The sequence below is a fragment of the Thalassophryne amazonica genome, chromosome 9 (assembly GCF_902500255.1).
Source record: "Thalassophryne amazonica chromosome 9, fThaAma1.1, whole genome shotgun sequence".
Classification (NCBI taxonomy): Eukaryota; Metazoa; Chordata; class Actinopteri; order Batrachoidiformes; family Batrachoididae; genus Thalassophryne; species Thalassophryne amazonica.
Window position 1 is genome coordinate 82,147,467 of NC_047111.1, and position 24,154 is coordinate 82,171,620.

At 41.5% G+C, this 24,154-nt stretch overlaps 1 protein-coding gene across 5 annotated transcripts in view; it reads left to right on the plus strand.

The window, feature by feature from the left end:
* Positions 1-24,154, plus strand: part of ltbp3 (latent transforming growth factor beta binding protein 3) — a 161,924-nt gene that overhangs the window by 94,221 nt on the left and 43,549 nt on the right. For 2 of the 5 annotated variants that reach the window (XM_034178557.1, XM_034178562.1), the window contains exons 10-15: positions 2,984-3,050; positions 3,263-3,340; positions 7,106-7,234; positions 7,587-7,718; positions 7,806-7,934; positions 10,188-10,307. In XM_034178557.1, the coding sequence (XP_034034448.1) occupies positions 2,984-3,050; positions 3,263-3,340; positions 7,106-7,234; positions 7,587-7,718; positions 7,806-7,934; positions 10,188-10,307 (655 nt within the window). The remainder of the gene's footprint in view (positions 1-2,983; positions 3,051-3,262; positions 3,341-7,105; positions 7,235-7,586; positions 7,719-7,805; positions 7,935-10,187; positions 10,308-24,154) is intronic. The other 3 variants (XM_034178558.1, XM_034178561.1, XM_034178559.1) reach the window with 3 other exon arrangements.

Here is a 24,154-nt window from a genome sequence, read left to right on the forward strand (position 1 = left end):
AACCAGAGAAAGAGCACACGACGGTCTCGTATCCACAGAGCCATCCGTTTAGAAATGGTCCGGTGGCTTGTGCCGCGACGTCGCAGCTCGGAGCGTGGCGCGCCGAGCGTCCTTAAAGGGGTCCTTAAAGCTGTAATAACAGTCCTTATTCTCTGTGAAGCCCATAAAATTTTCACCGAAAGCCAGATAAATTTTTCGAATGGTTTCCAGGTGCCAGTCTCTAACAGCTTCTGAAAAAATTCTGATGGGGGAAAAAAAGTCCTTTTCATTCCGCCATTTCCAGACAATGAAAATCCGACGAGGGGGCGGGACCACTCCTTCCCAAGGCGTGCTCACAGGCGAATGACGTCACCGACAGGCGTGGAAAAACTCACGCATGTGCACGAGGGTTCAAGCATGTCTGACGTAAAAACATATGAAAGAAATCCATATAGTTTTTGAAAAAAATAAAAAGGACCATTACTTTATTGACAGACCCCGTATTCATTTGTAGACTGTACATTTGACCCAGTTTAATTCAGAATGTCTGAAGGTCAGAAAGTAAAGTGTATTAAGTAGAATACATTAATGTACTGCAGTATTCTTTGGATTGCATCACACACTGGACCTCAGACTGAAGTAAATCACTGCAATGATGGGAGTGAGAAAGACAGATCAGATGTTCAGTAAGCGTGAGGAAATGGTATAGTCCACTTTCGAAGTGTCTGAATTTGTATTACAAAATGAGTATGGGAAGTATATTGTAAAACTTTTTTTAATAGTCTTAATTAGGGGAGGTCAGAACCACCCCTCACCCAGTAAAAATTATGCTGCATTTACACATAACGACGACAAGTCACGAATGCCACGAAGTATACAGTCAGGTGTCCTCAGGAACTGTTGCAACGTGTTACCACGTGTTATGATTAATGGCATGTGTTGCTGGCGAATTATCAGGAACCATTACGCACGGTCAAGTATAATGTTCAGCGCTACTGCGCATAACAGCGCATCGTTACGTTCTGTCACGTTGTGAATGAGGCGAATTGTCTCCACACACACACACCCATATTCATCCTTCCATCAGCTGCTGAACAAGTCAGATGGCTCCAGTTTGTTCTTCAAAATCTAGATTAATCCACAGCAGAAGAACTTTGTGACTGCATGCTTAGTTGGGCTCTGTGCCATGGAATGGCACAGAGAGGAGGAGGAGACGGAGAGAGCCAGATGTGTGGCTCCACACGGCTCTCGTCTCGCTCGTTTTTCCAAACATCATGCACACCAGCAGCAGGTGGAACACCTGCAGGAGCACGCTGATGAGCATTGGAATGAAATTTTTAGCCAACTTGGCATCACTGTCCTCCTTCAGCATACTGCAGTAATGAAACTGAATGCGATGCAGCAGGGTTTAATTGTGTGCACGTCAGAGAAGAACGCTGTCACGTTCTATTAAGGATCTTCACTAATCAAGTTGGATCAACACGCTCAGTTGCATGCTCCACGACATGAGGCGAAATGAGGGTGGTGTGTGACATTCATAGAAGATTTTTTGACAGCCAAAAAAAATCATGAAAATCACGAATATCACGCAACAACACGCACTATTAAGAAACCTATTCAGATGCGTTAAGTCATGTTAAGAATGTCAGGAATGTGCCAAGAATGACGCAAGTATGACATTCGTAATGCGTCCTCCTGCCTATGTGTAAACGCAGCACAAGTCCCTTCAGCTGCTCCATGTTTTCACTCTGGGTCATGACAGCAGATCCAAGGTGGGTTTGCATGTTCAATTGGCACAGGTTTTATGCCCAGTGCCCTTCCTGACGCAACTCCACATTACATGAAGAAATGTAGCAGGGGTGGGGTTTGAACCGGGAACCTCATGCACACAGTGCACTAACCACCTGGTCACCACCCACCCAGTACCCCTCCGTAACTCAAACCATGCTCTGTAGTAAACATTAGAAGTTCAGTGCCCGTGTACAACCCCTGGCAAAAATTATGGAATCACCGGCCTCGGAGGATGTTCATTCAGTTGTTTAATTTTGTAGAAAAAAAGCAGATCACAGACATGACACAAAACTAAAGTCATTTCAAATGGCAACTTTCTGGCTTTAAGAAACACTATAAGAAATCAGGAAAAAAATTTGTGGCAGTCAGTAACGGTTACCTTTTTAGACTAAGCAGAGGGGAAAAAAATATGGAATCACTCAATTCTGAGGAATAAATTATGGAATCACCCTGTAAACTGAATGAACATCCTCCGAGGCCGGTGATTCCATAATTATTGCCAGGGGTTGTAGTTTTGTGCCAGTTGCAGTGAGTAAACATCAAGTGGGAGCATCAGATCAAAAGCACAGGACCGGAGGCAGGGGGGCTAAAAATCCAACTTTGTTTTTAATCTAAGATGAGAGTTAAGCTGTTTAGAAAAGGTTGGTAACCACTGCTGGACAGGTCCGGTCTGGGAGTGTGCGCTGGTGCTGCATGTGGTTGCATCCACCACACCATGGAACTGTATCGGGTGACCTGGATTACAACCACTCAGGCAGACAACTGGCCCATCCCAGACTCACCAAAGTAATCCTCAATCTGCCACAGCCAGGTGAAGCATGGGGACAACATGTTTCAGCTCAGAGATCAGCAGCCACTCGGCTCCTCAGTACTGGGACACCTGTATGCTGTTCTACAAAATGATCTAAATTAAACAAAGACTAAGACCCCAGAATAGCATTTATTGTGACATACTAACATGCTCTATGTAATAACAGTTGCATGTGAGCGTGTGTTATTTTAAAGGGCTGACCACTTCATTAGTTTATACTTTAGTTCTTTATTCAGTTTGAATCACAGCGATCTGTTTCGTTTCACTTTAAGGTTAACGAACATAAGCTTAAAACTTTGTATCAAGAATACTGACTGTTTATTTGATGACATAAAAGTGTGTGTGCACGTGGTTTCACAGCCACTGTATCTTTTGTAAAATACAATAATATGTTTTAACCAGGAGAGGCCGCCAGAGACGACGGCTGTGCACCAGGCTTATGTCATCACCGACGGTCCTCGAGTGCCTGGTAAATTTATTTTACAAATACTATTCACACTCCAGTAATACAAAACATTGAAACATTGTGTTAGTTTGACAAGTTGTGTTCTCCTGCTTTCGAAATAAGGACCAAATTTCATTTTAATTGCTATGAACATAAAAATATCAGGACTAAAGTTCAGCATGTCATGATCCCTTCTGAAGTCTGTCCACTGCATCTCTTTCCTGTTGGATCCACAGTTGTTAAACCCACCCCTCCGGTAGTCATCAGAGTGCCCCCAGGCAATGACCCCTTGGAAATACAGACTAAAGTCCCAAGTGAGTTCTCCTTCAGGCCATAAACTGGGTTAAACATCCTTTCCCCATTAACCTTAGAAACTCTCAAGCTGGTTCATGCTTCTTTTCACTTAAAATGGGAAAATGCGACTCTCCACATTCTCCAGTAAGAGCAAACATTGTGGTGAGCTTTGGATCCATCACTCACAAATGACATGTTGACTTTCTCCATGTGTTTCACCAACTACTACATCAAGTGAAAGCAATTTCAGCTCTTCAACGACGAGTGCCTGGCACCTACAGTGAGGGATTAGACCGCTTGGCTAAATTTGTTTAGATTCATGTCTCTTCAACAGTAAATTAGTGGCTTGAATAGTTTGTGTTGTGTTGATTTAACCATGAAGCATGAACCAGTTATGAGGCCATGTTCACACTATTATACATAAGAATTCAGATGATGCATGTTTAATTATGAGTAAAAGCAGCATTTTGAAAATAAATCTGTTGGAGACGGTCTAAAATTGGCCTGTTGATGCATACAGACACTGAAGAATGACTTTCTGTCATTATCGCTTTCTGATTTTCATTCTGGCTTGTGGAAGATTTTCTGTCATAATCTGAGTCACTGTGAACATGGCATCTGTGTACCTCATCATATGTACACAGTATATACTTCTGTGTCCAGTGCAATCTTGCACTTCTCCCTATTGCATATAGTCACCTACAAGCCACCCTAGGGAGCACACTATTATTATTATTGCCTTATTTTGCTGAGAATTACACTCAGCCATACTCGATAGGCACAATGTTAAAAATACAGTTGTGGTCGGAAGTGTACATGGACATGAATGTCATGGTAATTTTGGGCTGTAAATGATGCCCTTGAAGTGTTCTTTTATCAGGGTGGAATGATTATACAGTATACATCATTAATGACTTTAAAAAAAACAAGAATTGGATGCACAAGTTTGAATTTATTTTGGATTTTCTCAAATCCACACAGGCTATATATGTGTGTGTGTGTGTATATATATATATGTATATATATATGTGTGTATATGTATATATATATGTGTGTATATATATATATATATGTATATATATATATATGTATGTATATATATATATATATATATATATATATATGTCCACTGTGAGAGACATAATCCCAAAAAAAAACAATCCGGAAATCGCAATTTATGATTTTTTTTTTTATAATTTATTTGCATGTTACTGCTGCAAATAAGTATTTGAACACCTGCCAATCAGGAAAAATTCTGGCCCTCAAAGACCTGTTAGTCCGCCTCTAAAAAGTCCACCTCCACTCCACTTATTATTCCAAATTACAAGCAACTATTTGAGGTCGTTAGCTGCATAAAGACACCTGTCCACCCCACACAATCAATAAGACTCCAACTACTAACATGGCTAAGACCAAAGAGCTGTCCAAAGACACCAGAGACAAAATTGTAGACCTCCACAGGGCTGGAAAGGGCTACAGGGCAATTGCCAAGCAGCTTGGTGAAAAAAGATCAACTGTTGGAGCAATTATTAGAAAATGGAAGAAGCTAAACATGACTGTCAGTCTCCCTTGGACTGGGGCTCCATGCAAGATCCCACCCCGTGGCATATCAGTGATCCTAAGAAAGGTGAGGAATCAGCCCAGAACTGCACAGGAGGAGCTGGTCAATGACCTGAAGAGAGCTGGCACCACTGTTTCCAAGGTTACTGTGGGTAATACACTAAGACGTCATGGGTTATAATCATGCATGGCACGGAAGGTTCCCCTGCTTAAATCAGCACATGTCCAGGCCCCTCTTAAGTTTGCCCATGACCATTTGGATGATCCAGAGGAGTCATGGGACAAAGTTATGTGGTCAAATGAGACCAAAATAGAACTTTTTGGTCTTAATTCCACTCGCCGTATTTGGAGGAAGAAGAATGCTGAGTACCATCCCAAAAACACCATCCCTAATGTGAAGCATGGGGGTGGAAGCATCATGATTTGGGGGTGTTTTTCTCCACATGGGACAGGACGACTGCACTGTATTAAGGCCACGTATTGCAAGATTTTGGGGAACAACCTCCTTCCCTCAGTTAGAGCATTGAAGATGGGTCCTGAATGTGTCTTCCAACATGACAATGACCCGAAGCACACAGCCAGAATAACCAAGGAGTGGCTCTGTAAGAAGCATATCAAGGTTCTGGAGTGGCCTAGCCAGTCTCCAGACCTAAACCCAATAGAAAATCTTTGGAGGGAGCTCAAACTCCGTGTTTCTCAGGGACAGCCCAATAACCTGGTTGATCTAGAGAAGATCTGTGTGGAGGAATGGGCCAAAATCCCTTCTGCAGTGTGTGCAAACCTGGTGGAAAAACTACAGGAAACATTTGAGCTCTGTAATTGCAAACAAAGGCTACTGTAGCAAATATTAACATTGATTTTCACAGGTGTTGAAATACTTATTTGCAGCAGTAACATATAAATAAATTATTTAAAAAATCATACATTGTGATTTCCGGATTTTTTTTTTTATTTTTTTTTTTTTTAGATTATGTCTCTCACAGTGGATGTGCACCTAAGATGAAAATTTCAGACCCCTCCATGATTTCTAAGTGGGAGATCTTGCAAAATCGCAGGGTGTTCAAATACTTATTTGCCTATTAACTCCTCGTTCGTGATCATGATTGACAACAACTAATAGTTTCTCTTTGCCAGCATAAGAGGATGTGTTTGACAGCACTCATTGGACTGACCAATACTCAGAACAATGGCGAAGTCCAAGGAACACAGGGAAGAGATAAGGAGAAGAACTGCAGATTTATACAAGTTGGAAAGGTCTCTTGGAGCCATTTCTAAACAACTGCATATTCCAAGATCATCACAATTGTACATAATTACAAGTTAGTCGAATGTATCACCACTTTGCAAAAGTCTGGATGAAGGCCCAAACTGTCACCCTCAGATGAGATTAAATTGGTTAGGATGTTTAGTAACCACCAAGGAACCACCGAGGCTCAGGTCTGCCATGAACTGGAAACTGCTGGAACACCAGCATCCACAGTGGTACTTGTGCATTGCACAAAGTGAACGGAATAATGAAGAAAGAGGACTACTTCCAAATTCTTCAGTGTCGCATCAAATCAACAGCTAGACAGTTGAAACATGGCTACAATTGGGTGTTCCAACAGGACAATGATCCCAAAGAGACATCAAGACTGGTGGTGGGTTGGATAAAGATAAAGATTTGATTACGATATAATGTAAAATATACATTAAATGGGGTTTTCAATGTTAAATTTAAATGGCCACAAAATCTGTAATCTGGATCAGATCTGGATCAAACTTTGTCAGGGATAAAGGATACCATCCTGCATAACACTGCCAAATATGAAAGAAATTTGATCTTTTTTGACAGAGGTATAATTTTTTAAAGATTCATTAAATGTTAAAGTTAGGGGTTTTTCCTGATTTTGACCTATGACCTTGAAAATTTAATCAGTTCTTGCCTATTAGGACAGATCCTCTGTAAAAAAATTTCATAACAATATATGAAAAATTGTGGGCTCCAGACTGTTCAGAATCAAACAAACAGGAGCGAAAACATAACAACTACCCAACTTCATTGATGGAGGTAACAAAAAAGAAACACCGAATGCAGATGAACTGCAATTTTGATTTATTTTTGCCTATATGCAATATGGAGAATTTGTCAATACAAGCTGCTGCTGATTTGCTCAGTCTCATCACTGCTGTAGCTCATGTATGTCCATCATGACCACGTGAATGGTCTGTGTTCCCTCTTCAAGTAGAGACAGATAAATGCAGACAAAGCCGGAACATTTGCGGCCGTGGAGAGTGTGAAAATATCCTGAACGGCCACATCTGTCACTGTTTCTCTGGTTACCATCTCAACCCACAGAAGAACATGTGTGAGGGTAAGACACAGGTGCATGAGGTGCATGAATGATGGCGTGAATGATAACAAAATTCAGGTTTGAGTGGAAACTACAGTAACTGTGGTTCAGGAGCACATTTACTTCATTTTATACATGGCACGTCTACAGTCATGTTTCCATTAACATTTGCAGGAATGCCCTGCATGTGAGTGTAGCTGCAGCTACAATACAACTATACAGTTAATGCATGAATTACATGCATGATTTAGATTATGTGAAACTTGATGGAGCTCTGAGTGAACTGCTAAACTGTGTCCCTTCAGCTCTGCGATCCTGTGTAAACAGATGTTTATCATGTATACGCATTTATTTCCTCATCTTCACTCCTCAGATGACAATGAATGTGAGTCAGACCCGTGTGCCTACGGCAGAGGCATTTGCATCAACACAGAAGGATCCTACCAATGCCTGTGTCGTCAAGGCTATAAACACTTGGTGCAGCATGGAAGGCTCAAATGTGTAGGTGAGTTAGAGTAATTGGCAAGTTAAAAAACTTGTTTTCTGAATGTTTGTCAGCTCTTTATTTGTGTGCAAATGTTATGTTTGGCAGATATGAACGAGTGCTCTAAGCAAGACATCTGCGGTGTAGGAGGTCAGTGTGTGAACCTGCCTGGCTCTTATAAATGTGAATGTCACACCGGCTTCAGGAGCAAGTTATATCGTAATCCAGCCTGTGAAGGTACAACAGCAACACTTGCAACTGTCGCAACACAAATATCGGTGGAAATCTTTTTCATTGAGATGTAAAATATGTCAGTAGCAAGATCGAGTGAAAAACATTTTATTATTGTCTCCTACACAAATCATGCACAGGTCGTTATTAGACATGACAGAAAATCCAGCAGGATTTAGGTTGGGGTGAAATAATATAATAGAGAATGAGAACTGGGGAAACTTATGTATAGAATACCACAAGGGAATTAATCATCATTTACAAAAAAAAAAAATAGGAATTCATAGTTTAAGCATTCAAGGGCTCTTCATCAGCTTAGTGCTTAAACAAATGTGGGACAGTGGACTAATCACATTTTGTTGAGCTATACGTTAATATGCATGATTTTGGAAAATGATGCGTTGGAAGAAATAATGAAAACCTTTAAAGCATGTTATATGTACACAGAGAATCACCTGAAAATGTACAACAGAACAACCTATGCAGTCACTCTGCACACTCTGAAAGTAAACATCTGTCTGTCACAACCAGGGCCCAGTTCTATAAAGTAGTCTAATCTTTCAGGCTACTAAACTTACTTAGTCAACTGTAGTTAGTTGCCCAACATTATCCGTCTAAGCACCTTTTCTCATTGATGGCTAAACTTGTAGACTGGCCGTCTTACATGAGTCGTCAGTTTTCACGGGCATAACGGCCTTGTGTGTACTGTTGCCAAGAGATGGCTCCAACGCGGGACAGTTTTGTTTACAGTTTTGTTTAAAGCAAACACTGTAGTGTTAATTGTTGTCATCAACTATCCACCTTTGTTTTGTTAACTGGCTTTATTGGCATTTACAGACCCATACAAACTGCTTAGCACTTCACTTAGCAGTTTAGCAGCTGGATGGCTAGCTTTCAGCTCTTTTGTTTCAGCGATATACACTGGTGTATACCGAGCGTAGTTCACTCGTCCTGCAAGTATCAAAAAAGGAACTGTTTCCATCACAGCATCCAAGTCTAGCAGAAAGTCTGCTTCCCAATCGGTCCTTAGTATTCCAAGCAGGATATTCCCTGCTTCAAGAAAGCTCTCCTAGAAAGCAAATTTTGCAAATCTGTCCCTAACAAAAATTGCACAAAATTACAGGAACAAAGGGTTAAGATTATCACAGGATCATACTTTTTCCACAGAGGTGACTGCAAATATCATGCTAATGTGTATTTTCTACAAATATCATGGATTAGATATCCATTTTGTTCCTTTAAGCTCAGAAAATCATAGAATATGGCTTCTGTACTGATTTCACAATTTTCAGATGTAGTGCAATGAAGGGGTTAATTCACTATTTGTGCACATTTAAAAAACATACAAACATAATTTTCTATTAGTAGGCATATAAATGCATCAAACAAAACAGGTTTCATATAGTTATAAGATGGGGAGGAGTAGACCACTTTTTTTCACCCTCTGGCCACAGCTCTATAGGACCAAAAATCTTCTGTCACTGCCTTTGGTTACTGGTATCACAGCTATACAGTAAGACAGGAAGCATCACGACCCCAAACACTTGAACTTTTCTTCTCCTGCAATGATAGCGGCGTCACCAGACACCTCTATCTAGAGACCTTATGACTCCATAATCACTTCCCAAGTGATTCTTGTCCTCAGAGGCACGGGTCCTATAAATATGAATGATGCATGCCACTGCTGAGATTAGTAAATCTCTCAACATGTTCAACACTTTCACCACATACAGATACACATCTGATGGCTAAATCCAAGAAGTTATTAAAACTATTATACACCATTAGTTTTTTCTATGCATTTTGGCCCTTTGTCTGCAGGCGCATTGCATTTTAGTTCACTGAAAACTGAGATTTTGCAAAGCTTCCAGGGTGAAGCTCAGGATGTCCCATGTAGTGGTTCAAACAACACTTTGCAAAAGAAGTACCACCGTGTGATTACCATGACATCTTGGGCACGAAGCTAGACTGCTCTGGTCAAATCCAGCCATTCACCTTTTCCTTTACTAAGTTGGATAAAATGTCTCCATGCTGGATTGTTCTTTTACACGCAAGAAGATTCAAGTCACTTTCCCTATCCACTTCATTGGCAATTACCAGTTAATTATAAATAGTTTTAAAAAGAAGGGTAATAGTTAGATTATAGCCCTTGCTGGGCTCTGCCCCCAAAATAACATTGCCTCTGCTCCAGTCTAGATTGAGTCTTTTCCTCAAATCTCCAAAATCTGAGGGTGTAAAAGTTTTTCTCCTGTGTTCCAGACATAAATGAGTGCTTGAATCCTGAAACATGCCCCAATGAGCAATGTGAAAACACACTAGGCTCCTATGAGTGTGTTCCTTGCTTGCCTGGTCATGAGGCCCGTTCTGGCATCTGCTACGGTGAGAGCAACTCTGTATTATTACACAATCATCTTCTTCTTTCGGCTAATGGGAGCATTAGAGGTCGTCACAGCAGATCATCCATTTCCATCTCACCCTGTCCTCTGTATCTTCCTCTGTCACATCAAACACCAACCACCTCCATGTCCTCCCTCACAACATACATAAACCTCCCCTTTGGCCTCCCTCTTCTCCTCCTGCCTGGTGTTTCCATGCTCAGCATCTTTCTCAATCTATACCCTGGGTCCCTTCTCTGCAGATGTCCAAACCATCTCAGTCTCACATGTCTCCATACCATCTCAGTCTCACCTGTCTGACTTTACCACCAAACTGTCCTGCCTGTGCTGTCACAATATGTTCATTCCTAATCCTTTCAGTCCTAGCATCTTCAACCCTGCCACCTCCAGTTCTGCTTCCTGTCTTTTTGTTAGTACCACTGCCTCTAACCGTACAACATAGCTGGTCTCATTACCATCTTGTAAACTCATTTCACTCTTGTAGCTATCCTTCAGTCACAAATCACTCCTGCCACATTTCTTCAACCACTACACCCTGACTGCAAACTCTTCTTGTCCTTTCTACAACCCCAATTCCAATGAAGTTGGGAAGTTGTGTAAAATGTAAATAAAAACAGAATACAATGATTTGCATATCCTCTTCAACCTATATTCAATAATAAAAGACTGGAAAAGTTGATGAATGCTCAAAGAACACCTGATTGGAAACAGGTGAGTGCATGATTGAGTATAAAAGGAACATCCACAAAAGGCTCAGCCGTTTGCAAGCAAAGATGGGGCGAGGATCACCACTTTGTGAACAACTGCGTGAAAAATAACAGTTTAAGAACAATGTTTCTCAATGTTCAGTTGCAAGGAATTTAGCGATTCCATCATCTACAGTCCATAATATAATCAGAAGATTCAGAGAATCTGGAGAACTTTCTACACGTAAGCGGCAAGGTTGAAAACCAACATTGAATGCCTGAGAACTTCGATCACTCAGGTGGCACTGCATTAAAAACTGACAGCATACTGCGTGGGCTCAGGAACACTTCAGAAAACCATTGTCAGTTTACACAGTTTGTCGCTAAATCTACAAGTACAAGTTAAAACTCTCTCATGCAAAGTGAAAGCCATAGATCAACAACATCCAGAAATGCCGCCGCCTTCTCTGGGCCCAAGCTCAGAGAAGGAAAGGTGATGTAACACAGTGGTAAACATACCACTGTCCCAGCTTTTTTGAAATGTGTTGCAGGCATCCATTTCAAAATGAGCAAATATTTGCACAAAAACAATGTTTATCAGTTTGAACAATAAATATCTTGTGTTTGTGGTGTATTCAATTGAATATAGGTTGAAGAGGGTTTGAAAATCATTACCTCCGCCAAGGAGGTTATGTTTTCGGTCGCGTTTGTTTGTTTGTTTGTCTGTCTGTTTGTCAGCAGGATAACTCAAAAGGTTTTGAACGGATTTTGATGAAATTTTGTGGAGTGGTTGGAAATTACAAGAGGAACAAGTGATTAAATTTTAGTGGTGATCCGGATCACGAGCCGGATCCTGATGCTAACGCGTTAGCGTGTCTATGGCATTTTCAATGTTAAAAGTTAGCATTAAGCAGTTGCAGCTGTCATCACGTTCGGGTGCATTTGTTTTCAAATTGTAATATTTCTTAAATTTATTTTTGTTTATATATTAATAATCTAATGATTATTATATACAATTTTAGAGAAAGAGACAAAAAGAAATAGATCACTGTGCCAAGGAGGGAATCTCTTTAGGGTCAGTGACCCTATGGCCTTGTTTAGAGAAGTGTTTCATAAATGTTAAAAAATTCATATATTTGTAGTTTAGTTGAATAATAAATTGAATTTTTGTCTCATTTGTTTTTGTCTATAAGCACATGCAATATCAATATCAGTGCTCAGATGACAGTAGCTTCTGGGAAAGGTGCAAGTTGCAATAAACTGTGATGCCAAGCGCTAAGGATATATGCTATCCAGTCACAGCAGATGAAACTTTTTTACTACTGAGCAAACATCGTTAGACTTTTTTAGGTTCAGTGATTCCACGGCGTGTAGATGTTATGGCATCAGTGACCCCATGGCCTTGGCGGAGGTTTTCACACTCTGAGTGCTTCTAGTTGTATTCTTTTTTATTTACATTTTACACAATGTCCCAATTTCATCGGAATTGAGGTTGTGCAACACTCTCCATTAAATTAGATAATTGACCTAAAGTATTTAAACTAATCTACCTTCATCACCCTACTACTTGTAACTGCACTATTCCACTGGGTTCCCTCTTATTCAAACACATGTACTTGGTCTTGCTCTCACGGAGTTTCATTCCCCTTCTTACCAGAGTGTATCTCTACCTCTCCAGGTTAGTCTCAACCTGCTCTCTTCTCTCACTACAGATCATATTGTCATTAGCGCATGTTATAGTCCATGGAGACTCCTGTTCGATCTCATCTGTCACCCACTATTGCAAACAAGAAGTGGTTCAGAACCAATTCTTGATTTAATCCCACCTCCACCTTGAAAGAGTCTATCATTCCTACTGCACATCTCACTGCTGTCACACTGTCCTTGTGCATATCCTGCCCCACCCTCACATACTGCACTTCTTTGCCACTCAAGATCCTTACCTCTTCTCTTAGCACCCTGTCATAAGCTTTCCCTAAATCCACAAACAGTGTAACTCCTTCTGGCCTTCTCTATAGTTCTCCATCAGTACTCTCAGAGCAAACATTGCATCTGTAGTGCTCTTTCTCAACATGAACTCATATTGTTGCTCTTAGATCTTCACCTGTCTGTTTTCAAAGCCTAGCTTTCACTACTCTTTCCCATAACTTCATGCTGTGGCTGATCAACTTTATGCCTCTGTAGTTACTGCAACTCTACACTTCACCCTTGCTCTTAAAATTCAGAATACCACACTTGTTCTCCACTACTCAGGCATCCTCTCGCTTTCCAAGGTTTTGTTGAGCAATCTGGTTAAAAACTCTGATGTCATATCTCTTAACATTGCCATGCATCCACTGGAATGTCATCTGGCCTAATTGCCTTTTGACTCTGGCTACAGTGCTGTGAAAAGGTTTCTGCAACCTTGAGCTTTTACATGCTTGATTTTAAGTGCACTCTTTAGTATAGCACATATACACCATCACTTTTACATCCACTCTTCCAACAAGTCTGGGGATGGATGTATGAACATTTCCAAGACACTGATTAGGTCTTGGGTTTTATTTACATCAGTTATGAATAAATACAAACAGTATGGTACTCCATGGTAAATCAATTCTCAAAAACTAGGGAACCGTACAAGAAGGACATGAGTGAGGAAAGCCACAAAGACACAGACAGCCTTGAAGAGTTATAGGGTTCTGTGGCTGTGACTGGAGAAATTGTGCAATGTGCAGAGAGCAATTTTGCATTTTGCATCATCAATCATTGTCAGGTTTTGCCCCGCCCAGGTCCACTTTATGGATTCATCCCCCATTTTTATCTGTCTCCCTTTCTATGCCCCTCTTTTGGCCCATTGGTTTTGAGAGGGTTGTGTTATGTTATTCTCTGGTTTTGTTTATCTTTAATATTTTATTAGCTGGTTATGTTCCTGTTATCATTTGTGTTGTTCTTAGTTATCGTTTATCTTGTGTTTGGTCATTATTGCATTTCATGTTTTACTGTAGGCTCTGGTTTTGTTTCTGTTCGTCATTTTCTGGTCAATCCATAGTATGTTTTGCTATTTTATTTTCTGAGTTTGTTATAGCATTTATACTTCAGTCATGTTCAGTTCTGTTCTAGCTTTGGTTTTAGTCTTTTCTATTTTATTTTCTGAATTTGTTATAATATTTATACTTCAGTCATGTTCTGTTCCAGTTTTGGTTGTAGCCTTCTATTGTTCTTGTTCTCCTTTTAGGTCTGTCACTCTACTTCCTAGTTTGTACTTTTATTTTGTTCACGTTTCCTTTTGTTGGTCTTTGGGCACGTTATATTTTCACTGTTTTTTTTTCTGTCACTGACTCCTCTTGCTTTTGTTCTGCTTTGTTGTTTACTTACTCACTTTCCTGCCTCTCTTCATGCTTCTTTGCTTCACCAGACTACACCTCCTTCCAGAACCATCGCTAACACCTGTGTCCTGTTACACTAATTACATCACCTATTATTTAAACCCTTCACTTTCCTCACTATGATCTTTCCATTCTCATTCCAGCCTTCCTTTTGTCTTGTTTGCCTCAGTGTTTTGACCTCGCTCTGTTTACTTGGATTTTGCCTTTTACCTCAGCCCATGAAATCGTGTCTCTCTGTGCCTTTTTGATCCCAGCCTTTTTTTGACCTTGCATTTTTGCCTTATACTTATCTGTACCTTTGCCACGCTGCCTGCCTTGCTGTGTACTGGACGCTGGCCTGATTATAAGATAAAGCTTCTTTTACCTCCTACACATTGTCTGAGAGTTGGAATTTGTGTCCACCCACCTTCTGTGCCATGTGATCACCTATCCTGACACTCATAGCCTAATAGTGAGAGAATATTCTTCAAATCTAGGTTTCTCTTGGACTATCCCGGTTGTTTTTGCCAACCTCTTAATTATACTTTCCTGAACATCTTCATCCCACCACAAAATCTCCTTATCTTTCATCCTCTGTGCAGATGTCACACCCAGCACCTTCCTAGCTGTTTCCTTTACCGCATCTGGAGTATTTTCCAGTTGTTCAAAATCACTTCACCTTCTTCCAGTCCCTGTCTCACTTCCTTTCTGAATTTCTCACAACAGTCTTCCTCCTTCATCTTCCACCATCTGATCATTGCTTCAGCTCTCATTGTCGTCCTCTTCTTCACCTGCAAAGTTATTCTGCAAACCACAATCTGATGGTGTGTAGTGACACTCTCCCCTGCCACCACCTTACAGTCTCCAGTTTTCTGAGTTTGAATCTCTGACATAGAATGTAGTGTTATGTGTCGGACGCAGCTCGGAGAACCGACCAGCGTTTGAAGGACCCAGTATGAAATAAGCAGAGCACGGTACAAAGGCTAACTGAATTTAATACATAACAGTGATACAAAAATAACAAAGTGCGGTCTGGCGTGGTGCGCTCCCAGCAGCGCTAACGGTCCGGAGCCAGAAGCTGTTCGGACCCAAGGACCCCGCCGACACCCCCCAGGTGGCCGCAACAAACCGAGTCTGTGAAAGAAGGAACCATTATGTGAGTCCACACTCTACACACAGAGAGAACACTTAAAGGTGTACAAACAGCAAACACTTCCTGGCTTGATTACTAATCAACTTCCCAACCTGCAGGCATGGAACATCCAGTTCACAAAACTCCACTGCAGTGGAAGCCGATACATGACTAACATACAGCTCAATATAAAAAGGTGTGAGGGACACCACATTTACTGACTGTATAAATGTTAGTCACAAAATCTAACGTACCTCAGGAAGTGTGCTGACGAGCGTGAGACCTCACCCCCTCCTCTTTCACAGACCGTGCATCAAACCTGGACGTTCTCTGCATCCACTGATGATGAGATGGCTCCCGAGACGACAATCTCACCCGTCTGGTCACAAGGTCGAGTCTCTGGCAAATACACACTGTGCACTCCAGTCTTAAATGCCACCATGTTCCAATCCATGCAGATGCACCACAGCTGTGAGTCCTGATGAGCCGCAGGTGATCAGCCTCAGGTGATCAGGGTGAGGTCCTGATAAACTCAGCAACACAGCCACTCAGTTCCAAATGCAAGCCACCTGGAAGGAAAAACAAAAGACAGAAACAAAAAGGCAGCCAGGCCCCCCAGCCATACAACAATGTAGTCCACCTGTGTGCACCTTCCTCCACTCATATATCGCCCTGTGCTCCTCCTTCTTAAAAATAAGAATCCAAGGCAGCCTCGTCCATCTTTTACCAACATGCCTATTGATCACTCCAAACACCACTCTTTTGTAATGCGGTCCACTCTTTGCCACCTCATCTTACTCGCAGGAGAAATCTTCTTCATCTCACAGTGTATCTGTGGAGCATATTCATCCATCACCCTTTCACTTTCCATCTTCACACTCATCACCCTGTCAGACTTAACCTCCAACACACTTTTAATGACCCAACACCATTTCTCCTCCAATACACACCATATTACAAGTTCAAACCCACCTCACATGCTCCTGGCCTCACTTTCCTTCCACTTGGTTTCTTGTACTGTGTATCTACCTTTCTTCTCTCTATCATATCAGCCACTGCCAGCATTCAAAGTCCCAACTCTTACTTCCACACTTCTGACTTTCCTCCTCTTTCATTGCCTCTGGACAAGTTCCCCACCACTTCTTGTTCTTCACCCAACAGTTGCCCAGTTTCTGCTGGCACCCTGTTGGACAACAGCAGTGGTAGCAGTTATTATTAACCCAGACTTCAACCAATCCAGGATGGAAATTTGACTTTTGATCTGCATTTATACAGGCTTGGGACCGGCACTCAGAATGTACTGGCTGTACACCCCATGTAGTGGAGATTTCACAAAATTTACAGCAAACACGCGCCTCATTTATCGAGGCTTGGGACCAGCACTCAGAATGTATTGGCTGGACACCCCATGTTGCTGAGTTCTGCATTACTACTTAATGCACAATTTTAACACGATACGTAATGCAATACTTAACTCACTGGATGACATTACTATATAATACACTGCGTACTTTACTTCAATATGCATGTATGGTATTTAACTTATGGCATAATGCGCTACTTGACTTACTGCATAATGCACCACTGTAAATTACTCATTAAAACACCATGTAACTTAACTGTACTTCACAGTGCATCTTTCTTATCTTATGTAATAGTGTACTACTTAACTTACTGCTGTCAGGTCTGAATGACAGATTTGGCAGGATGCAAATGCAGGACTCAGACAACAAGCTCTGTAAGTAAAAGCAGTTTACTGAGACAGTAAACGAGGTGCAGTACACCGAAAGGCAGTCCAACAAGAGTAATAAAATCAGAAACATCAGGCAGAAGGCATGGTCGAGGATACAGGCAGGTAGTCATAACACACGTGAGGCAGGCAGGTCGAGAATACACAATACAGAGCTGGAGTGAAGGCACTAGGCGCATCAATCTGGCGAAGAACCGGTGTAAACAGAAGAGCTTATAAACACCCCGGTGATGATGTGAGCAGGTGTGCTTGGAATGCTCCAGAAAGAGGGCGTGGCCAGAAAGAAGGAAACACCCACCACCAAGAGGCAACAGAGACAGACAAGATAGAAAGAGATAGACAGGCCCAAGCAGGAAAAACCCCAGTAAGCAATAAAATAAAACAGAACAATGAAACCAAAACCAAGAAAGCAACAAACAGAACCCAAAGCCTGACAACTGCATATTGCAACACTGTAAATTACTGCTGAATATACAGTTCAATTTACTGCATAATTGTGAAGACAATAGCACAGCAGGAGACCCCACTGCAGAGAACAGCACCAGTATGTAAAATTCAAAGTCTTTATTTACACTACTGGCAGTGCTTAATTTGTAAAGTGGGAGGTCCCGGAGTGCAGAGGATGGGTGGCTCCGGTGCAGAAAAAAAAAGAAGGGCGGGGGTGGGCTTGCGAACAACGCTTTGCGCCACACCAAAAATAAACTGGGCATGTATTGTAGGCCTAATAACACTAGTCACACCAAATCCGGATAGAGTACAAATTCCTGTTTAATGATGTACAGTGGTCCCTCGTTTATCGTGGGAGTTACGTTCTAAAAATAACCCGCGATAAACGAAATCCGTCACATTTTCTCACTTTTCTCTCTTGTGTAAACACTCTCTTTTTTCTTCTGTGCGTGAAGATTATAAACAGACACATGCAGAACACAATGCGCGGCTCTCCCTTCGCTCACTGCCTCCGGGGGTACGGATCCAATCCATCTCTCGGTGGCCACGGAGCTCTGCGGCTACGGTCGACATCTGGATCAAAACAGTGAGTGTAGCCTCTGGACCTGTTGCCAGATTTGGCGCAATTCCGCACAGCAGACAGGAGGGCGGTATGAGTGGCAGTGAGAGCAATCGCAGTGATTTTATATATATATATATATATATATATATATATATATATATATATATATATATATATATATATATATATATATATATATTTTGTTAGTCAAGAGAGGTGGCAGATCACCGGATCCAGTATAAAAAGCTGGCGGAGCCAACGTCAGAGGTTCCGGAGCGCGCTCCGGCTTGCTCCCCCTCAAATTAAGCCCTGACTACTGGAGATAAATGCTAAACTGCAAAAGATCAGTCCACAGGAGCAAGTGAGTCATCTAGTAAAGTAGGTGATAGGTCTGAGTACCCAACTAAAGCAGTCTACAGGGCAAAAGTGTCCTTGTGGGAATGAGCAGAGAGGCAGTCCAAGAAATAAAGCAGAGTCCAAACACAGATGGCAAACACACCATGTAACAGAATCCAACACTGACAGGCAAAAATTATTAAACACGAGGAAAGCAGAAGAGTTGGCAACAGGAGGTCAAACATGGAAAATAAGCATGAGAAGTCTACTACGGGAACTAGATGTTCTGGCGCTGGAGTGTCAGGCTAAGTGCTGTTAAATAGTGCATGATACACTAAACCGGGACATGAGCACGCACGTGAAGTAGAAACCTGAGTGCCCATGAATACAAAGTAAAGGTAAAAAAACAAATAAGACTTAGGTGTTACTAGGGTTGGGTATCAAGAACCCGTTCTTTTTGAGTATCGTTAATGGCCCAGTCACACGGCACACGACGATTCCTGAACGAAGGGAAAAAGTAAAAAAAAAATTCACAATTCATTGAGGTGGTGGACGAAAGAGCTTTATTACCTTTATTACCGAACAGCCTGCGAAGCAAGAGCGCAAAAGGGACAAAAGAGGAAATTAACAAACTCGAAGCTCACGATCTCGCTGCTTTAAGCGAAACGCGCCTGGAGCCACAGCTGGAGCAGTGTGTGTCTGCATCTATGAGTTCCAGGACTCGGCGCTGAGTCCTGGAGAAACTGCAAACAGAATCTGTGGAGATCTGTGCGCACGTTGGTGGACCACCTGCTCTGGTTCCTCATCCAGAACAAAAGAGGGATCATCTCCATCATCATCAGAATCCTCACTGTCTGTTGACACGCTGCGCGCTCCGTCTTGCTCCAATTTAAAAAAAAAAAAGTGTGCTGTGGTCACTGCTGTATCACTGTATTATGTTCTAAGCCATATATATTGATTTATAACAGAAAACTGTCAAAAGGGGAAATAAATATAAGTGTAAAGATGATTGAATATATCAGAGCAGTAAATTAATCAGTGCGTGTGAACGCGCGCATTGACTCACGTGCGTTATTCCACCAGCTGATCACTGATCCACAACGTGAATTCTGTCTTCCAGAACAGCTCTTTATATAATCATTTTGATTCATCTACCTGTTGTCACATGTACAGAAGGACTGGATTATCATTTCTACTCTCATATTGTTATATTTAATACAAAATAATAAGCGCACGCAGCAGCTTCTGCTGCTGCTAATGCTGCATTCATGTACCGTCGGAAATTACACAACTTTTTTGTTGTTTCAAATTCATCAGTTGCTTGTGGCAAAATAATTAATTATATCCACACAAAAAATTAATTCTGTCCTATGTGAGGTGCCTGAGCCCATTGAAGCTGAACCACCACACAGATAAAAAAAAAATCCAAGCAAGCAGGCTGAGTTTGCCCTGTAATTTCCGAAAGTACATGAAGCAGCAGCAGCCTCAGCGCTCACAAACCGGCTTCTGCACTGTGTGAAAACATTCAGCTGCTCCAACGAAGTCAAATTAAACAATAACGTTACAAAAACTAAACGAACGATTAAAAAATGTCAAGAACGACAGCAAAACGAAACACAGACGAATTGAGGTTTTCATTGCCCTTTGTTCAAATTTTTCAACAGTTTAAAAATCGTGACGAAGCGCCAGCTGCAGGAACGAAGCTGCGCGAAGGTAAAATGATGCCGACAGTCAACGAAAGTCCAGATTTCTTGTTTTGTCAGGGCTTCGTTGCCATTCGTTAAGTGCCGTGTGACTGGGCCATAAGAAATGATTCGATCCACCAACATCGGTAGCCTTTTTGCTTAACGATTACCTTATCAGTCCTTCAGAGCGGCCGTTGTTTTTGAGGGTGTTTGTCGGGAAAATGATCATTTTTCTACGTTGATTACAGACCCTGCAGCGGGTCTGTAATCAACCGTTTCTGCAGCACGGATCTGCTTTGAACCTTGAACCAATGTAGCAGTGCTCTGATCCCCTGCTTTGTTGGTTCTTTGTTTCGCTTCTCTTCAGAAGCAGCGACCCCGCTTCTTAACCCCTCTCAAAGCCATTAAAATATGTCAATCGTGAGTCACTTTTGTGCAGATTCAAGTGACTAACTGGGACTCCTGTCTTGCCCCAAATGCTGCGCCGCTCTCTACTGAGTCAAGTTAGAAAGATAGAGTCCACTCAGAATTAAAAACTTCAAAGCGAATCACCATTTAAATCAATTGAAACCTCGTTCCAAACACTGTAATGCAAACAATAAATAAAAAAAAAAAGTTTTTCCTCCCAAAATGAGACGTCCTGCACTGACGTGCAGCAGCCCAAGACAGTATGACTGCAGACCTGCAGACTCCAGCAGCCGTCTGAAAGTTAATGCTTTTGACAAACTACAGATTTTGTTTATTTCTATTTATGTCCAGAGATCAAGGATCCAGTGACCAATTTCATATTTATTTACTTTAAGACTCAATAAAATGTTATTGACATAGAAAACCTGTAACGCCTACTTTTAGTCTACAGAAAATCCACAAGAGGTATCGATAAGGGAATCGCTAAGGAATCGGATCGATAAGAATAATCGATAATGGCATCGATATCGATAAAATCTTAGCAATACCCATCCCTAGGTGGTACATAATAAAAGCATCTTACAGTGGCTTGCAAAAGTATTCAGCCCCTTGGTATTCCATGCAGTTTAATTTGTTTATGGCATTTCAGATACAAAAGGTTAATCAGGCTTCTCAATATACAAAAATTTCAAAAATGATCTTCCTTAGACTCAAACTGAAAGTATGTCTCTACAAGTTGATATAAATTAAGTAAAAATATAAAAGCCAAGATGATGGGTTGCATAAGTAATCAGGTCCTTTGGTATAATACCTGTAAATAATCAGTTTAATTGCCAGTTTTCTTCAGACAATTCAGGGGATGTATACATGAACATTTCGAAGTCACTGAATATGTCTTGAACTTTATTTACATCTGTTATGAAGAAATACAAACAATATGGCACTCTTTGGTAAATCTGTGTGGAGGAGACAGTTCTCAAAAACTGAGTGACTGCAAGAAGGAGAAGAGTGAGGAAAGCCACCAAGACATCCAGACAACCCAGAAGAAGTTACAGGCTTCTGTTGCTGTGATTGGAGAAATTTTGTATAGTGCATGGTTTGTATTTTGTATCCCCAGTTATACAGCTTCATGATAAAGTGGGACAGAGGTGGGTTTTCTTTCACCAAAACATCAGATCTAGGCTTACATCTCAGATGTACCTAATGGCAAATTGTAGCTGAAGTTTCAGGTCTTCTTTTTAATAAAATCCTCCTCTACACCACTTCAATTTACTTTCAGTTTGAGTCTAAGGAAGATAATTTTAAAATGTTTTATATTGAGAAGCCTGATTTACTTTTTGCATTTGAAATGCCATAAACAAATTAAAATGTGTGAAATATCAAGGGGCTGAATACTTTTGCAAGCCACTGTAAGGTTTAACTTCTCTTGAATAAGCTTTTGCATGCCTCCCTCTCTTCCCGACATGACGCTTGCTCCGTCATAACACTAAGAATTTTGTTTGCGTCAAGACAAGCTTTAAACAGTTCATCAAGCACAACATTAATGAGTGACTGGGCATCACACTTGTCTGTTGTCTGCATTGATAACAGCCTCTCTTGTATTTTATAGTCCTTGTCCACGTAACGCACAACGACAGATACATTTTCACTGCCTGTTGGGTCTTTAGTTCCATCCACCTTGAGTGTAAACCATGACTCCCCAACATCTTTAACAATTTGCTCCATTACCGTCATGCTCATCAGTTCAGTGATGTGATTTTGAGTATCATGTGATGTGTAAGTTGCGTTTTTTTGGAATTGTACTAAAAGCATTTGCAAGCTCTTGGTTTTGCCTCAGCGTGTAGTCAAACAGTGAGATGTTGCACACTTGGACCAAATAAACGGGACTTTTCAAGCGTGCGCTGGTTTTTAAAAACAACAAAACTTTATTTCTTCGTAACACTTGCTGCTGCGCTTCTCGCTTCTCTCCGCAGGACCCTTCTCTGCCGCGCTCTCAGCTGCCCTTCAGGTGCCTGTCTCATTAACTTATGGCAACTATCATGCCTACCCAAAAATACATCAGAAAGCTGCTGCCAACATGCACCAACAGACAATAAGTGACAGTAAATATTACATCATCGCAGTAAAAGTAAATGAGAAATGAGGGTGACAAAATAACAAATGAAAATGAGTGGTATGAAAATGAGGGGTGTCCTGTATTCACGGTATGAAAATGAGGGGTGTCCTCTATTCACGGTATGAAAATGAGGGGTGTCCTCTATTCACGGTATGAAAATGAGGGGTGTCCTGTATTCACGGTATGAAAATGAGGGGTGTCCTCTATTCACATATCTGTTCACATATTCACATCTACTGTGGTTCCCACACTCTCCCCTCCAAAATAAATGTCGTCCCGACATTACGGATTTCCCCGACAGGTCATGTCTTCAACCTGTGAATTAAAGGTGCAAGGTGTTTGGGAGTCGGTCTTTGAGATACTTCCTCTGTACCAACAGTTTTTGACATGACATCTATCTCCCTCTTTATGTCATGTGCCTGCAACAGACACCACTGGCCAGGCGATATCTGAGGTGATACTCCGCTCCTTTAGCGGGCTAAGTGTCTCAGACTGAAAGGTTTGACCCTAATTCTGCCCCTTAACTCTGTCTACAGACCCACAAATAATACTGCATGTGCCACGTGTCCCAGTACAGTTCAATGTGTCAGTGGTCTGAATTCTGGTACTCTCCTCATTAACAAAAAAATGAAAGCATTTGTCATGCTTAACTTTGCCTTTTAAAACAAATCTAAGATGTTATGAACTATGAACTCATTTTTTTCCTCTTTGTTAAAGTCACAACAATACATTCAACATGTGACTATGAACTCATATCTTCAACTTTAGTTGTAACCATTACTTGTGTCTGTACATGAATGATGGTTGACCTAAGGTGTTGTATGTGAGTGTTTTGGGTGGATTTCTTTGTCGGAAAGGATACATTCTTGTGTCAGATGACTGCGCCTCAGGCTGCCTCTTGTCTGCTTCATCAGACGTCTCCTGCTCATCCTCTGCTGTTTCGTCATCCTCCACTTCTGGTTCCATTCGCCTTGCTCCGGACACTCCTCTTTGTCACTTCCTCGCTCCAGGTGTCTGTCAGCTGCTTGGGGTCTGAATTCCTCTGCTTCCACTCTCACCCGGCTGTTGACCTGGTTGAATGACTCTGCTGGTCGTGTGGTGATGAACCTCCAATCACTTTCATCCTCTGAACTACTCTGAGTCTCTTTCTTTGTGTTTTTCCTGCCTTCTCCTCTTCCTGTCTGTGGCAGGCTTTCTCATTACAGTTGTCTTTGTCACTTGTATTTCCTCTTCCATATAGGCAAGAAGTCACAGGGCAGTAACAGGTTCCTGTGCAGGACTCTGGTCTTTCCTGGGCCCCTCTCAGGTCGTACCACATAGACAGGACCGTCTTTGTATTTTCTCTCAGGTACAATGTGAAT